The 17,934-nt window shown below is 49.5% G+C and overlaps 1 protein-coding gene across 1 annotated transcript in view; it reads left to right on the top strand.

Moving 5' to 3' along the window:
- Window positions 1-17,934, top strand: part of RAB6B (RAB6B, member RAS oncogene family) — a 147,268-nt gene that overhangs the window by 95,155 nt on the left and 34,179 nt on the right. The window contains 3 exon segments of the mRNA XM_050965662.1: window positions 1,310-1,363; window positions 5,110-5,215; window positions 15,011-15,122. Of these exon segments, the coding sequence (XP_050821619.1) occupies window positions 1,310-1,363; window positions 5,110-5,215; window positions 15,011-15,122 (272 nt within the window).

The raw sequence follows: 17,934 nt of genomic DNA, 5'->3' as shown, positions 1-17,934 counted from the left end.
AGCCCAGTTCCCTCAGCCTCTCCTCGTAAGTCATGTGCCCCAGCCCCCTGATCATTTTTCTTGCCCTCCGCTGCATTCTCTTCAATTTGTCCGCATCTTTTCTGTAGAGGGGGGGGCCAAAACTGGACACAGTATTACAGATGTGGCCTCACCAGTGCCAAATAGAGGGGAGTAATCATTTCCCTCAATCTGCTGACAATGCTCCCACTAATGCAGCCCAATATGACCAGTCTTGTTAAACATGTTCATAAATGATCTGGAAAAAGGGGTAAACAGTGAGGTGGCAAAATTTGCAGATGATACAAAACTACTTAAGATAGTTAAGTACAAAGTAGACTGTGAAGACTTATAAAGTGATCTCACAAAACTAGGTGACTGGGCAACAAAATGGCAGATGAAATTCAATATTGGTAAATGCAGAGTAATGCACACTGAAAAATTTAATCCCAACTGTAAATATAAAATAATGGTGTCTAAATTAGCGGTTACCACTCAAGAAAGAGATCTTGGAGTCATTGTGGATAGTTCTCTGAAAACAGCCACTCAATGTGCAGCAGCAGTCAAAAAAAGTGAATAGAATGTTGGGACTCATTAAGAAAGGGATAGATAATAAGACTGAAAATATCACATTGCCTCTATATAAATCCACGGCATACCCACATCTTGAATATTGCATGCAGATGTGTTGCCCCGTCTCAAAAAAAAGATGTATTGGAATTGGAAAAGGTTCAGAAAAGGGCAACAAAAATGATTAAAGGTATGGAATAGCTTCCATATGACTGGGACTTTTCAGCCTGGAAAAGAGATGTCTAAGGGAGGATATGATAGAGGTCTATGAATTCATGACTGGTGTGAAGAAAGTAAATAAGGAAGTGTTATTTATTGCTTCTCATAACACAAGAACTAGGGGTCACCAAATGAAATTAATAGGCAGCAAGTTGAAAACAAACCAAAGGAAGTATTTTTTCACACAACACACAGTCAACCTGTGGAATTCCTTGCCAGAGGATGTTGTGAAGGCCAAGACTATAATAGGGTTAAAAAAAAGAACTGGATACCTTCATGGAAGATAGGTCCATCAATGGCTATTAGCCAGGAGGGACAGGGATGGTGTTCCTAGCCTCTGTTTACCAGAAGCTGGGAATGGGCAACAGGATGGATCACTTGATGATTACCTGGTCTGTTCATTCCCTCTGGGGCACCTGGCATTGGCCACTGTTGGAAGACAGGATACTGGGCTAGATGGACTTTTGGTCTAACAGTATGACCATTCTTATGTTCTCTCATTTCCTGTCTCCCTCTCTTACAGGCTACAATCGGAATCGACTTCTTATCAAAAACCATGTACTTGGAAGATCGGACAGTAAGTGGCAGTTGCTGCTGAACCGCTGATCATGCCAAAAGAAGTTCTGTGCAGACCCTGTGGAAGAGGGAGCCACTAGCTATAATCCCTTCTATGCTGTCCAAACCTACCCTGGCAAATACCCCAGCTAGGCCCCTCTCTTTCTCTTCATGCTGCCAATATTTGACTTTCACAGATGGCTTCACCCACAGTTTGGATATTTAAGAGGACTAAAATCCCCTTCCCCTGCCTCCATGCACAGTAACTTCCCCATGTGGCTTCACTGCTGACCTTCTCCTCCCCACTTTCAGAAGTCACCTCGCTGGTAGTGGGGTGCAAGGATGGCTGCATACCAGAATGACAGTTGTTGCCTCCCTTGAGCAGAGAGGGACAGTTGGGCTGGGGTGAAGGTTGAACATTTCCACCAAGGACTGACCTCAAAGTACCAAAGCCCTGAAGGAGTCTAGTCAATTGACTCACTTACACCAAACACCCCAAAGGAGGGAACTTTGACACAACAGCCAACTCTGTCCCAGCCCTGCACATAGAGCCTAGAGACCCCCATCTCCACCGCCCTTCTGCTCCCCTGCACCCCATGGAAGTCCTGACCTTGTGTGGACAGGGTTCTCACCCCACACATATACACACATCACACCCTATGAAAGTGCTTGGAACAATCACAGTCCTCATATAGGGGGGAGCAAGGACAGCTCCCTCCATGAGGTGGCAGGGGTACAAATTGCTACACAGGGGGAGGGGAGAGGTGATTAGATGGCCCTGCTTTCTCTCTTCCATGCTGGCTGGCTGCTCTGGGCAGGGGCATGGGGCAGTGTGCTCATTCCTGGAAGCGCTGAGAGAGATTGGGTCTCCATTCCCCCTTGACCCTCCCCTTGGGGTGATGCACCTCCACACCCACCCATCCAGTACTTTAAGACCAGATTGGGCAGTCCATAGCCACGTAGGCCACTCTCTCTTCTAACTCCCATGCAGGCCTTTCTGCCACTGGAGAGCAATGACCACATGTAACTAGCACCACAACTCACTCCAAATGGGCTGGGGAAGGGGAACGGTTGTGCCGGTGAGGGGCATGTGCAGTGCCTCCCTGTGCAACCTGTGGGGTGGGACTGTCTGCTCCTAGTGCAGATCAATGCTTTCAAGGCACAGTTGAGCCCTGAGGAGGTGGGAAGAAATGTCCTGGCTCCTCAGTTTTGCTGGACAAGGGCAAGAGGTTATCCCCACTGGCCAGCCATCCCCTGTATTCCTGCCAGCTCACAGATCTTACAGAAAATGACTCTAGAAGGAAATCTGTTTCAAGTTTTTGATTTATTGATTTGGGGGGGAAATTTTGTAGAAGGGAATGAGAAAAATGGAAGTGAAATATAATGACAGAGATGCTACAGCTTCATCCATAAACAGCCTCTCACTACTGTCACAGTGTTAATGCACTCAGAGACATCTGTCTTGGGTTTAATGGGCCAGTTCTATTTCAAACAGCACTCCAGTCATTCTGATGAAATCCACTGCTCAGCCGCAGGCAGAGTGGAGGAGTGACTACAGGAAGGCATGGCTACATTCCTTCAAAGGGAATTTGTCTCCGACCCAAGAGTTGGAGGGTGAAGACAATTCAGCTCCCACAATTCTTTAAAAACATCATAGTCTTAGGCCTTTGCAATGATATGGGTAGACAGTGCTGATAAACCTGAGGCACTAACCTCACAGCACTGAGTCATTAGAATTCAAGTTGGCACTGAACAAGTTCCCCCTAACACAGCTCTGCCACTGCACCAAGGTCCTGGCCTGTAATACTAGGCTGGAGCAAGGACTGAGAATCATTAGATGGTGAGGGTAGGGGAGCTGAACAAATAGGGTCTAGGCTAGGGCCCACCAAACTCATGTCTTCTAGTGATCTAAGATTTGAAATCAGTTTTCCAGGGGTGATAGGCAACTCAGTACACACACTTAATTCCCAGTTTGCACCTCTCTTTCGGGTTCAGGTTTTCATATGCATCCTTTCACCAGTGGACTCCACCCCTGGCCAAGGAGAATCAGCCTTTATGTGTTCAACTTCCATCTCACTTCTCGACAATTGGATGCCAGTTGTGACCTGGGATTCCCCCTACAGCCACATTTTCCTTTAGTCAGAGGAGTTGTTCCATAGGAGACAGGGGCTGGAATTTTCAATGGGGCCTGAGGGAGTTGATGTTCGGTGGGGAATGTGGTGCCTAACTCCCTTAAATTCTTTTGGAAGTCTCAGTCTAGGTTAGTTATTAGATTATTAATTGGCTATGGAGCCTTTTGTACACCAGTAGAAATCCATCCCAGGTTGGCCGTGATCCATTTGGCCTGGGTGACCAGAGCTGGTGGCTTCACTCCAGTTCCCAGTGACCGATGTTCATATTCTCCAAACCACCCTCATGACCGGCACTAGTTGACCTCTTTGACTATGTCTACACAGCCATGACAGCAAGCCTCCCAGTCCTCAGGTCTGCAAGCCTCATGTTACCTTGCTTAACCTAGCTGTGGAGACAGCACTTTGAGGTTGTGGCTCAGGCTGGAGCTTGGGCTAACCTCTGCCTCAGCTCTGAGCCCAAGGTCTGGCCCAAGCTGCTGTGTCCACACCACCATTTTTAGGACAAGCCTGAATCTGTCGACTCGGGCTGGGAGGTTTGCTGCCGCAGGCTGTGTAGATATGGCCTTTGCTGCTTGGGCAACAAACTTCATAGGCAGGGAGAGCGAACTCCTCTTTGAGCCCTAGGGCAGGTCCTTCCCAAGCAGGTTTGAGGCACGCAGCAGGGATAGTGTGGGGAGGCTTACCGCTGCAACTGCCTGGGCTGTAACAGCTCTGTGGGGAAAAGGAGAACACTCACCAGGGTTGTCAGTCTAGTACTGAAACATGTATAGTTATTCCATCTCCATGTTCCTTCAGTCCTGGACTCCCTCTCACTGCTTCGCCAGCTGAGGAGAGCTGGATGAAAAATTTTCAACTGGAAAAAAATGCAGATTTGGAGACACTCAAACATTTTGCAGAGTCATTTATGCCAAATCGTTTGTGTCAAAACCCTCCCCCAGCCCAAAAACCTGAAAAAGACCAAACATTTTGGTTAGAATGTTTTGAAATGAAACAATTTGATTTTTTTATGAAACGTCCTTCAATGTTTTATTTTTAAAATGTTTTAAAGAATGCTTGGCATTTTGTTCAACCCATAACAAACATTTTTTTTTAACTTTTCGATTTGCCAAAATTTTGAAAAATTCATTTTCGGGTCAGCTTGAAACTAATTTTTTCCCCAAAATTGCCAGCAAATCGAAAAATCCCTTATGCCTCTATTCACACTCTTGTAGTGGCTCCTATTTCTATACCATGCCCTTTCATTGCTTCAAACAACTTAACGAAGTTTGGACTTCGCCCACACTTGAAATGTAGTTCCTTCTGGGATGGAACATGGCAGCCACCTAACAGCACCCAGCAACACCTCCCAACAGATTAGGACAGGAAATGAGGACTGCAGTATTTCCAAATGGAACGCAAAGGGAATGTTAAAGATAGATGAAGAGAGTCGCAAAAGTGTTCTGAGGCTGGGAGTTTCAACGCAACCTATGGAAGTTAGCAGTCTGTGTCTCATTGGCACCTATCTCCCTTGGGCTCTTTAGAAAACTCCACCCTAACCACCTCTTTTGTTCTTCCCTTCCGCCTTCACCATCCAAATCCTCCTTTCTTCTTGTTTCTCCTGCTAATTGTTTGTCTCTCATCTGCCCCACCCTGGCAGGTCCGATTGCAGCTCTGGGACACGGCGGGCCAGGAGAGGTTCCGAAGCCTGATCCCCAGCTACATTCGTGACTCCACAGTGGCCGTGGTTGTCTATGACATCACAAGTGAGTCGTGCTTTCCGTCCCAATGTCCATGTGCCCATGCTTGGTGCTGGAATGGCAGATGGTACTCCGCTGCTACCCAGCACGGATGTGGGCTGCCATTTAGGAAGGCAGAAATGCAGGGCAGTAAGCTGCAATCGGCTCCAAAGCATGATGTACTGCAAAAAATGCTGTGCGGTGGGGAGGGGCAAGTGCAGATGAGAGGGAAATCAAAGTTATCTAGAACCTCAGATACAGGTCTCTTACAGTTCAGATATGGCCAAGCTCTGCTCAGCACAGGACCTGAGGGGGTGATGGATGGCGAATGTGGCTGATCATCAGCTTTGCATTCCCCTGGTTCCTGAGGTGCTCTAAATTGTGCCTCTTATGACAGGCTCCAGGGGGCTGCTACGCCAATCAGGGATGACCTGTTAGGGCAGCTTTGCAGCCCTTAGCACTGCGGGTCTGGGAGCTGGTCCCAAAGGCTCTCAGAGTCCAGCTGGGGGTGTCTTGGCCCATCAGTGTAAAGTGGCTGAAAAGTGCAACCGGAGCTGTAGTGGGAGTGCTTGGCAGAGGGGTGCAGGCCTGCATGAGGAAGTAGAGAATTCATCCCCAGGGATCTCGTGTAACCACTCTTCTTTACTGCTATTTCTATTGCCTTGGAGCTAGGCACTGTACGAACACAAGGTTTTACTGGTTTAGACACAGGAGGACCCTCATCTTCCCCCCACAGAGTCCCTATGTCAGTGCGTAGTGAGTGTAGTGTATAGTGAATCAGAGGGCATGTTCTCATAGTGAACAGCACTGGCTACTCCCCTCTCCAGAGCTCGTGAACACTGGTTGGGGGACAGACTGTACTTGAAGGTGACCCAAGGATATTCCTTGTTCCAAGCCCAGTGGCCAGGAGTGCCCGTCCCCGCTGGCTATGCAGCAGAACTTGGCTGACTCCCATAGGTCTCATGCAGGGCAGAGCATTAGGCAGGCTATGGAACTGGCTTGATTCAGTGCTTTTGTTACACTTAATTAAACAATTGGTTAATGAGTCTGGAACTGTGTATTTATACCACAGACGTAACACAGAACAAGGGAGATAGTAGGTACAGGAAAAGGAACCAAGGGGCACTGTGAAGTGGAACTGGACTCATAAGAGCTGCCACACTGGGTCAGACCATGATCCATCTTGCCTAGTATCCTATCTCCAGCAATGGCCCATAGCAGAGCTTCAGAAGGAGTGTACAGAACAGGGTAGTTATGGAACAATCCACCCCGCCTTCCACTCCTGGCTGCTGGCAGTCAAGCATGGGGTTACATCCCTGACCATCCTGGCTAATAGCCATTGGTGGATGTAAGCCGGTTGTGTCGGGGCTCATCCCCCTCAGGCGCGGCGGGGAGCCAGGGCGCCTCCTTACGCGCTGCAGTCCAGGTAGGCTTAGCCCTCGGCAGGTGTTGAGCGGAGTACAGGGTCTGTAAACAGGGTAGAGCCCCGGCCCTCTAGCCGGGGTCGGGGCTCTCAAAATCAATAAGCCCCGGCCCTTGGACAGGGCGGGCAGCAATAGTTCAGGCTCAGGCCTCTAGCGGGGCTGAGCAAACACAGTATCAGCCCAGGCCCTTGGACAGGCCAGGCAGTAATAGTTCAGGCTCAGGCCCCTAGCAGGGGCTGAGCAAACACAGTATCAGCCCGGGCCCTTGGCTCGGGCGGGGCACCAAACGCAAGTCTAGTGTAGCTCTGACCCTCTGGGTCAGGGCAGCGCAGTGGCAAAGTCAACGGGGCCCAGCCCTTGGTTCGAGCGGGGCACCAAACACAAGTCTAATTAGCTCTGGCCCTTTGGGTCAGGGCAGAGCAGTGGCAAAGTCAATGGGGCCCAGCCCTTGGTTCGGGCGGGGCACCAAACACAAGTCTAATTGGCTCTGGCCCTCTGGGTCAGGGCAGAGCAGTGGCAAAGTCAATGGGGCCCAGCCCTTGGTTCGGGCGGGGCACCAAACACAAGTCTAATTGGCTCTGGCCCTTTGGGTCAGGGCAGAGCAGTGGCAATAGGCGGGAAGAGGGGGAGTCTGCCACCCGGTTACAGGTGGCAGGGGGAACGCAGGCCCTCCCACTCCACTGCGTTCCAGCCCGGGGCCCTAGCAGCGGTCAAGACCCGCTGCGGTCAGTGGGGATCCTGGCCGCAACACACTGACATGGGTTCGGGCTCTTCCAGAGCCAAACCAGGGTCGGCTACCCCCGGGCTACTTCCAACCTCCCCCTCTCTGGGTACCTGGTTCTTGCCGGCGTAGTCTGGTGGGTCCCAGACCATGGGCTCCTCCGGGTACCGGTCGTGGGGAAGCTCAGGCCACTCCTCGGGGTATCGGGCACACGGCAGGTCAGGCCGACGTTCCTCCCGGTACCGGGTCTGAGGCAAGTCCAGCCAGCGCTCCTCTGGGTAGTGGGCGCGGGGCAGGTCCGGCCAGCGTTCCTCTGGGTAGTGGGCGCGGGGCAGGTCCGGGCAGCGCTCCTCCGGGTAGTGGGCGCGGGGCAGGTCCGGGCAGCGCTCCTCCGGGTAGTGGGCGCGGGGCAGGTCCGGCCCAGCGGGAGCTCAGGCACCAGCATCTGTCCTCTCCAGCAGCCTGCACCCAACTGAGTGCTGGGGCCGGGCTTTTATACTTCCTGTCCCGCCCCTTGACTTCCGGGGGGCGGGGACAGGCTGTGCTGACTCCGCCCACTGAGGTGCCTGCTCTGGCTCGTCCCCCTCAGGCGCGGCGGGGAGCCAGGACGCCTCCTTACAGTGGACCTGTCCTTCATGAACTTATTCAATTCTTTTTTGAACCCAGTTATACTTTTGGCCTTCACAACATCCCATGGCAATGAGTTCCACAGGTTGACTGTATGTTGTGTGAAAAAGTACTTTCTCTTGTTTGAATTAATTTAATTGATAATCCCTGATTTTTGTATTGTGGGAAAGAGTAAATAACACTTCTGTATTCACTTTTCCCCCACTGTTTGGCATTTTATAGACTTGTACCATATTCTGGTTTAGTTGTCTCTTTTCTAAGCTGAACATCTCTAATCTTTTTTGTCTCTCCTTGTATGGAAGCTGTTCTATATCTCTGTTCATCTTTGTTGTCCTTCTCTGAACCTTTCCCAGTTCCACTGTGTTCTTTTTGAGATGGGGCGATCAGAACTGGACACAGAATTCAAGATGTGTGCTCACCATGACTTTATATAGTGACCTTATGCTATTTTCAGTCTTATTTTCCATCTCTTTCCTAATAATTCCTAACATACTGTAAGCTTTTTTGACCACTGCTGTGCACTAAATGGAAGTTTTCAGAGAACTATCCACAATGATTCTAAGATCTTTCTTGGGTGATAACAGCTAATTTAGAACCCATCATTGTATACATATAGAGGGATTGTTTTCCAATGTGCATAATTTTGCACTTATCTGTGCTGAATTTCTTTGGCCATTTTGTTGCCCAGTCACCCCGTTTTGTGAGATCCCTCTGTAACACCTCACAGTCTGCTTTTGACTTGTCTTGGAATAATTTTGTATCATATGCAAACTTTGCTACTTCACCCCCTTTTCCAGATCATTAATGAATAGGTTGAACAGCACAGGTCCAAAGAAAGATCCTTGGGGAACCCTCTTGTTCACCTCTCTCCATTGTGAAAATTGACCATTTATTCCTACCCATTGTTTCCTGTATTTTAACCAGTTACTGACCCATGAGAGGACCTTCCCTCTTATCCCATGGCTACTTAGTTTCCTTAGAAGCCTTTGGTGAGGGACCTTGTCAAAGGCTTTCTGAAAGCCCAAGTATACTATATTGACTGGATCACCCTTCTCCACATGCTTGTTGACTCCCTGAAAGAATTCTAATAGATTGGGGAGGCATGATTTCCCTTTACAAAAGCCGTGTTGACTCTTCCCTAACAAATTGTGTTTCTCTGTGTGTGTGATGATTTTGTTCTTTACTAGAGTTTCTACCAATTTGACTGGTACTGAAGTCAGACTCACTCTCCTGTAATTGCGAGAATCTCCTACGGAGCCCTTTTCAAAACTCGGCTTTACATTAGTCACCTTCCAGTCATCTGATACAGAAGCTGATATAAGTGATAGGTTACATACGACAGTTAGTAGTTCTGAATTTCATATCTGAGTTCCTTCAGAACTCTTGGGCGAATACCATCTGGTCCTGACAACTCATTACTGTTTAGTTTATCAGTCTGTTCTAAAACCTCTTATGCTGATGAATGTCTGGGACAATACTTCAGCTCTGTAGTCCAAAAAGAATAGCTCTGATGTGGGAATCTCCCTCACATCGTCTGCAGTGAAGACAAATGCAAAGAATTAATTTATCTTCTGTGCAAAGGCCTTGTCTTCCTTGCGTGGTGGTGCCCCCACTGCCTGTTACTTTTTGCATCTTTAGCAAGTTGCTTCTCAAATTCCTTCTTGCCTTGCCTTGTTACATTTTTACATTTTATTTGCCAGAATTGATGCTCCTTACACTTTTCCTTATTATGATTTGACTTCAAAAGTTTAAATGATGCTTTTTCCCTCAGCATGATCACTAATCAACACCACCTCGAATGGAGGCTCCCCAGGGCAGAGACTGTGCCTTTATTCTCACTGCCAAGCACCAGCATCCTCATGATGCTAGAGACAAATATACTCCATTCTGAACTATTCTTTGATGCCTGAGTTCACCCCACCCATTTGCTGTCTCAGAAAGAGTTTCCAGTTTCTGCTCAGTTGTGTGCGGGGCTGAGATGTACTCAAGAGTCCTTCACATGGTCAGCAGCAGCACTGAAGCACATCTGTAACTGGTACAATCTAGTGTAAGTAGTGCAAACAAGCTTAGGAGCTACAAAGGACTTTGCATGCTTACTCCTGAAGGAAGAATCATCATAGGAAAGGGACCATGTGCGCTGCTCAGATGGGTGGACCTGTAGGCAGGGAGCTAGATCCTATCTTCATGGAGAGTGGCACTGCATGTAGGGCTGACCAGCCGCAGTCCACCTTTCTCAGTGTCCATTCCATAACTAGGAAGAGGATGCCTCAGAAGTGATTGATTTGTAAATCTCTGCATCCATCCAAGGGCAGGTGATTTCATGGGAAAGAGAGTTGGTCTGTCATGTCATCAGATGCTGGACGAGGATGTCTAGGATTTATTTCTTGGACAGAAATGCTAGGACAGATCCTCAGTGGGTGTGAATCGCTGCAGCTCCATTGAAGTCAATAGCTCTATGTTGATTGATGTCCACTGAGGAACTAGCCCATCGTGTGATATAGCTCACGTATTGAATCATACAAGATGTTGGTGAGAAGAATGCTTGTACTCTTCGTAGCTAGCTGCGTGTTTATTTTTGTAAAATTCTGTTAGAGATTTGCTATCTCAGAAGAGCCACTTTTAGATAAGAACGTAAGAATGGCCATACTAGGTCAGACCAATGGTCCATCTAGCCCAGTATCTGTCTTCCGACAGTGACCAATGCCAGGTGCCCCAGAGGGAATGAACAGAACAGGCAATCATCAAGTGATCCATTCCCTGTCACCCATTCCCAGCTTCTGGCAAACAGAGGCTAGGGATACCATCCCTGCCCATCCTGGCTAATAGTCATTGGTGGACCTAGAATATTTGTGTTCTTTGTGTTCATACACTTGTGGAACATGGGCAGCTACACAACATCCCAGCAGTAAGCAGTGGGACAGTTATATCAGATAGGATGCTACCACAGAGAACCAAATTCATGCCTGGGGTAACTCCATTGGCCTCAGCAGAGCCACAGTCAGAATGGAAGTGACACATCTTCGCCCCCTGTGCTGCACCAGTCAGACCTCTCCCATGCTGATGGATTGCACTCAGCACCCAGTTTGCTCAGGCGTGAATGAGAATACATGGCAGTAGAGAATCAGGCCCCTGGTGCATATTATTTCTAACTCTATAGTTCTAAAATGACCTGCTCTTAGGGTCCCATCCCTATAGCCTCTCCAAGGAGAGGGTGATGCTATGTGAAAGGGGAAGCGCATGGCTCCCTTGAGGAAGAGCAACAAAGCTCCCATCTTCACAAGCCAAAGCTGCTTGCTTACAGGAATTCAGTCCCAGCAGTTCCTTTCCTAGGGCAGCCAGCCAGCCCGTTCGACAGCTCGGTTCTCAGGAGAAGGCTTTCCTGAAGAGAGAGTCCTGTATGAAACCCTAAAAATGGCCAGGCCCAATTTTCAGATTCAGCAGGCCTGGGCAATGCAGCCAATCGGAGGAGATTTCCTAGGAGACCAGGTGTGTCCTGCCACCCCCAAAAACATTCTAGAAGAATGTGGAAACCCACAGCCTGGGTAGGTCCATCTAGGTGCATGAGCAATGGATGAGGGTGCAGGCAGTAAACCTGGGTGAGTGCAGAAAGAACTGGGGGCGAGTTGCATCTTGAGAGTTTGCACACACTGAATGTGTGTGATTGCAAAGACCAGAGTGGGAGGGGTGAGGAGGTGTGGAATGAATGCAGGTTGGAGTGTCTGGAATGAATACATGAAACGGCTGACTGGGACAAACAGGCAACGCTGGCATGCAAATATGTGTACATGAATTCAAATTTATGCAGATTGCCCTCTCCTGGGGATTCTCAGCTAGCTCTTCACCAATGCAGCAGCTGTGAAGCAAGGACAAGAATTCAGAACCAGGCCTGTCCTGTGTACACTGGTGATGAGAGATGCCCATACAAGTCAGCCCTGTCCAGCAAGAAGGCAGTCTCCATGCTGAACAAGCACTGCAGGTTGCTCTGCTGCTACACAGGTTGAAAATGAGATCCAGTGCCTTTCCGCTGCTGTGAATCTCGAAGGCAAGGCCAGGCCTTGGCACGCTGACCTTTCTTTCTGCTTCGTATTCAGCTCTCATTGGTGGCACGGGCGTGGGGTTTCTGTCGTGGCTGCTTCTAACAGAAATGGAAATGCAAAGTGACAGAGAAGTGACAAGGGGGGCAGGGCGGTGACTGCAGCAGGAGAGTGCCAGGGTTACGGAGCTGATCTGGGGATGTATTGCTCATTCACAATGTGTCGCTAAAAGACTCCTCAGGACAGGACTTTACCCCAAGTCCCTGTTTCAGTTGTCGTGCTTCCTCTCTGCATGCTCTCTCTGATGGGTGGCGGGTTCTCGACAGAGCTCCAGAACAGAGACTGGGCCTGGCCCTTTGTGTGTTGAGCTGAGTTACCGGCTGGAGAAACAGTCCCCAGTGAAGCTACATTCATGAGAGAATGTGTCATCCTCAGTGAAGTGAACCTCTTGGCTGTTGTAGATACAAGAGGTGGGTCGGGTGCCTTCCCGGCAGGAGTTGGGTAGAACTGGTGCGTGGAGCCAGAGTGATGGTGACATGTGGAGCTTAGTACGCAGGTGGGAAGTTATGGACAAAAGTGACAGCAGCCGCCGATGACTCCTTTTCCTCCTTTTCCTTCACCGTTTGACCTTCTACCTCATACCCCTCCCCATGCCCTTTCTCCTGCACCCTCCCTCTACTCAGGGACTGTCTGGCATTCACACGTGCCTTTGTTTCCACTCTCAGCCCCATTCCTCCTTCCGCAGACTCCTTGAACAAGGGATCTGTTCCAATCTCCATGACCCCTTCCCCCCAGCTCGCCCTGGCCTACTGCCATCAGCCTCTTCCCACCATAGATTCCTGCCACCAGCGCTGTTAATGTCCTTCTCTTGGCTCCTCCCTCTCGCCTCCCCGTCTTGCCCCTTGTGCAGACCTGTCCCCTGTGCAACTGGGTGTGAAATGCTCCCATGCACTCACACCAGGGGTGGCATGTCACACTCTGCACAGGGGAGTGGAGAACCAAGCCCATTGTCCTCACTCTCCATCACCTTTCTGTCACCTCCAATTCTTCTCTCACTCTTCCGACATCTCCATCAGCCTCTCTTTGGTGGGCTTCAACTATGCTGCTCTTCCTATGTGCCCTCAAGCTCTCCCCCTCTGTGGTCTCCCTTTAGTGCCCTGTAAAGGGTAACATGGGTTGGACCAGGGGGTTCTCCCCTTGCATTAGCCAAGGAGAAAGGGGCAATGCGAATGCTCCTTACTTTAGCCCCTGCTGATCTCTCATGCTCCCATAGGTTTGTCAGGCACCTCTTCGTTGATGACTCCCAAGTCTAATTATCTTTCTGTTCATCTCTTCTGTCCTTCTCCAGTATTTCCTCTGGAAGGGCTCACCTGGACGCTTAACTGGCTCTGTCCCTGTAAGCACCGTCTTTGCTGTTGCACAGGCTACTCATTTGGTGTTCTCTTTTCCCTGATTTCTTTCCTTCTCCCTTCACATACCAACCCACGAGGCACTGTACAGCTCCATGCCTGCCTGTAGTGTAACCTAAAGGACAATACGCAGTGAGACAAGGTGAGTGAAGTAATCTGGATAGAAAGCTGGCTAGATTGTCAGGCTCAACGGGTGGTGATCAATGACTTGATGTCAAGTTGGCAGCCGATATCTAGTGGAGTGCCCCAGGGGTCGGTCCTGGGGCCAATTTTGTTCCACATCTTTATTAATGATCTGGATGATGGGATGAATTGCACCCTCATCAAGTTTGCAGATGACACTAAGATGGGAGGAGAGGTAGATACACTGGAGGGTAGGGATAGAGTCCAGAGTAACCTAGACAAATTGGAGGATTTGGCCAAAAGAAATCTGATGACATTCAACAAGGACAAGTGCAGAGTCCTGCACTTAGGATGGAAGAATCCCATGCACCGCTACAGGCTGGGGACTGACTGGCTAAGCAGCAGTTCTGCAGAAAAGGACCTGGAGATTACAGTGGATGAGAAGCTGGATATGAGTCAGCAATATGCCCTTGTTGCCAAGAAAGCCAACAGCATATTGGGCTGTATTAGTAGGACCATTGCCAGCAGATCAAAGGAAGTGATTATTCCCCTCTCTTTGGCACTGGTGAGGCCACACCTGAAGTATTGTGTCCAGTTTTGGTCCCCCCACTACAGAAGGGATGTGGACAAATGGGAGAAAGTCCAGCGGAGGGCAAGGAAAATGATTAGGGAGCTGGGGCACATGACTTATGAGGACAGGCTGAGGGAACTGGGATTATTTAGTCTGCAGAAGAGAAGAGTGAGGGGGATTTGATAGCAGCCTTCAACTACCTGAAAGGGGGTTCCAAAGAGGATGGAGCTCAGCTGTTCTCAATGGTGGCAGATGACAGAACAAGGAGCAATGGTCTTAAGTTGCAGTGGGGGAGGTCTAGGTTGGATATTAGGAAACATTATTTCACTAGGAGAGTGGTGAAGCAGTGGAACGGGTTACCTAGGAAGGTGGTGAAATCTCCATTCTTAGAGGTTTTTAAGGCCCGGCTTGACAAAGCCTTGGCTGGGATGTTTTAGTTGGTGTTGGTCCTGCTTTGAACAGGGGATTGAACTAGATGACCTCCTGAGGTATCTTCCAACCCTAACATTCTATGATTCTATGAATCTATCTTTTTTACTGAACCTCACCCACCTTGTCTCTAATATCCTGGGACCAAGACAGCTGCAACACCACTGTAAACAATACTGAATGACACTGTTATGAATGCTTTGCACTTAGTGCCTTTCTGTAAACACCACAAGGTGCAGTGCATTTTTAAACCTCAGAACATCCCTGTCAAGTGTGATCAGACCCTGAGATAAACTGAGACACCAGGGATATTACCTGACTTGTCCAAAGTGTCCCAGAATCCAATTCTCTTCTCAGTGACACCAGTGTAAAACCGGGAGTAGCTCAATGAAAGTCAGCTGAGTTACCACAGCAGATCACACAATTGGCAAAAATCATTCTCTTTCTCATAGCCACCTGTACTATTTTGTCTCCTCACTCACAGATCTCAACTCCTTCCAGCAGACATCCAAATGGATTGATGATGTCAGGACAGAAAGAGGAGGTGATGTCATCATTATGTTAGTGGGCAACAAGACAGACCTCGCAGACAAGAGGTAAAGGAGGGGCCGGGGGCCAGGAGGGTGGGAGTGGGAACCAGGTATGGAAGAAAGCAGCATTATCCTTACAGTCCAGCAGTTCTAGAGTGGATTCTCAGATGTCACAGCTGATAAGCACTGACGTACCATTGGGAGACCTCTGTTCTGGTTGGAAGACTGGCCATGTTCAAATCGCTGCAACAGCCACGACACCTCTTTTCCTGTTGTGCCCCATGGTAACTCAGTGGGTAGCGTACTGAGTTTTACATATTGCCTTGGGGAGGGCACTGAAATACTGTGAGTGTCAGATTGTCCAACCAAGTGTCATTACTGGGGTTACTCGGTACCCCATGCACTGGGGTCCCAGTAGCGTGCTCAGCGTACCACGTCTCAGAGGCAACGACTGGAGGTCCTGCAGCAGATAGGCCCTTCCGCGCTAGCCCTGTTGGGTCCCAGTGACCACTCAGACACATGGCTCAGGGAGAGGTTTTTACTGGGGCTGGTGGGAAAGGGCAATGCCACACACACACTAGGGGCAGAGGCTAAGTGAGCAATAGCAGTTCCTGCCTGGATACCTGGGGCAGTCCAGTCAAGAGCAGGGCTCTGCAGGGCTACTACCTGGGGACTGTTCCAGCAAATAAGCCTTTGAGGGTTCCCAAGCCAGGCTCAGTTAGTGTCTGTCATTGGGGCCCCTCTGCACTGATTCTGTGCCCAACTGTGACTGCTCCCCCAGAAGTCCCACACAGACCTGCCCCAGCTGGAGCATCCAGCAGTCACAGTGTCTCTGTGCACAGTTCCCCCATTTCCAGGGCTTCTCTCCAACTCCCTGCTGCCCTGCAGCGCTCGCACCCAAACCAGAGCCCAGCCACCTCCCGGCTCAGGATCTTCCCCCTTACCCGGCCAGGGGCAGGAGTACAGTGGGGCGGGGGCTGATGGGAAATGTAGTCCCCTGCTTTACAAATCCATGACCAGTGTTACTGGAGTAACCCCCTGTTGATGGCTTCTTCCATAAACAGATCACTTTCCATGTGTGCAAAGCTCCTAGCCATGGCTACTAGTCTGCAGGATCCTGTCTCCCTCTCAGCAGCCTGTCTTGCCTTTAATAGGGGTCCTGAGCCTGACAGCAGTAGGTGCAGCAGACCCTGATTGGTTTAGTTCAGGGACATGTTGCCAGCAGGCACTCAGCTGGGCCCACGGGTCCCAATCAGCCTGGACCAAAATATGAGCTGTTGAAGACAGGCTGGGAAGAAGTGCGCATTTTTGGTTGTGGCTGCTGACTAATAATGCCTAGCCGTTATCCAGAGATCTCAAAGTGCTCTCCCAAGAGGTAAGCATCATTCTCCTCATTGTACAGAGCCGAAGGCCTTGGTCCTCAGAGCTATTTGGGCACCTAATGCACATTGATTTTAGTGGGAGATAGGGCATCCTTTGAGGTTATGGGCCAAAGCAACTTAGCCTATAGGCCAGGGGCAGAGATGGGACTAGAATCCAGATCTCCTGCTTCCCAGTCAAGTGCACTATCAACTAGGTCACACTGCCAACATTTTAAAAGCTGCTGACAAAAAAATTCCAGGAGGAAATGGAATTCCACTGAAATGCACCAGACTAAATGGGACAGGTGAGGGGTGGAGGCGGGAAATGGAACGAAAAGATAAACTCTTTGCAAGAATTGCAGTGCTTCTAGGCAGATGTCTGATAGGAGCTCCCTGCAGCATCCCGGTGAACAGAACAGCTGGAATTCAGTGGTAGGGAAACAAGGGCTTTGCATTTCAAGAGACCCTGTGAGACAGCTCTCTGGGGACTAGAGAGCTGGGGCCCCAGTCTCCTGCAGAAGAGGGATAGAGCCACAGCCCCTTCCCATCCTGGAGCAGGGATTGCAAGGATAGCATCCCTTCAGCATCAGTGCCGTGCTGATTGAAAGGAGGTGAGTGTGCTAGAGGCCAGTGAGCTGGCAGCAAAGAACGGGTGCTGCAGGGGAGAGCTGTCACTCTGGGGATGGAGAGATGGAGTTTTCCAGATTCTGGGGGGGAATAGACAGAGTGAGCAAGAGGATGCAGGGGGTGAATAAAGTAGAGAGACAGGAAGGAAACCCATGCTCTGGAGATGGTAGGGGGATGTGGTAGTAGAGATCTGGGCAGGCAGAGGGAAGTGGAGTTCCTGGTTTCCACTGAAGAAAGCTGAGTTGTCAGAATACACCCATACTGCTGGGAGGTGGGGGAGGGCCCCCGTTTCCCTTGTGGCCCTCCAAGACACCAGAAAACATGATGCTGGATCAAACAAAGTGACAGATATTTCAGTGGCTCCAGGCAGCTATCCAGCAACACTGTGGGCAAAAGGAGCTGCAGCTGGAGGGCAGAGGAAAGGGGCCAAACAGCAGCCAGCCATTAACAGCTAAAAGAGCCTCCAATTCCCCCCTCTGTCGCCAAAACTGCTGAGGAATTTGGCGTTCATCTTTAAGAAGTTTTAGAGTGTTAGTCTGTATCAGCAAAAACGAGGAGTCCTGGTGATATATGCCATCATGTGCTAGCAAAGCCCCTCGGCCATGTACATTGGCTAAACCGGACAGTCTCTATGCAAAAGAATAAATGGACACAAATCTGACATCAGGAATTACAACATTAAAAAACCAGTAGGAGAACACTTCAACCTCCCTGCTCATTCAATAACAGACTTAAAAGTGGCAGTTCTTTAACAACAAAAACTTCAAAATCAGAATCCAACATGAAACTGCAGAACTGGAATTAATTTGCAAACTGGGCACCATCAAATTAGGCCTGAATAAAGACTGGGAGTGGATGGGTCATTACAAAACCTAATTTTACTGTACTAA

Source organism: Gopherus flavomarginatus, chromosome 8 (assembly GCF_025201925.1).
Source record: "Gopherus flavomarginatus isolate rGopFla2 chromosome 8, rGopFla2.mat.asm, whole genome shotgun sequence".
Taxonomy (NCBI): Eukaryota; Metazoa; Chordata; order Testudines; family Testudinidae; genus Gopherus; species Gopherus flavomarginatus.
Note: the sequence above shows the minus strand (reverse complement) of the source record. Positions and strands in the feature narration are given on the sequence as shown.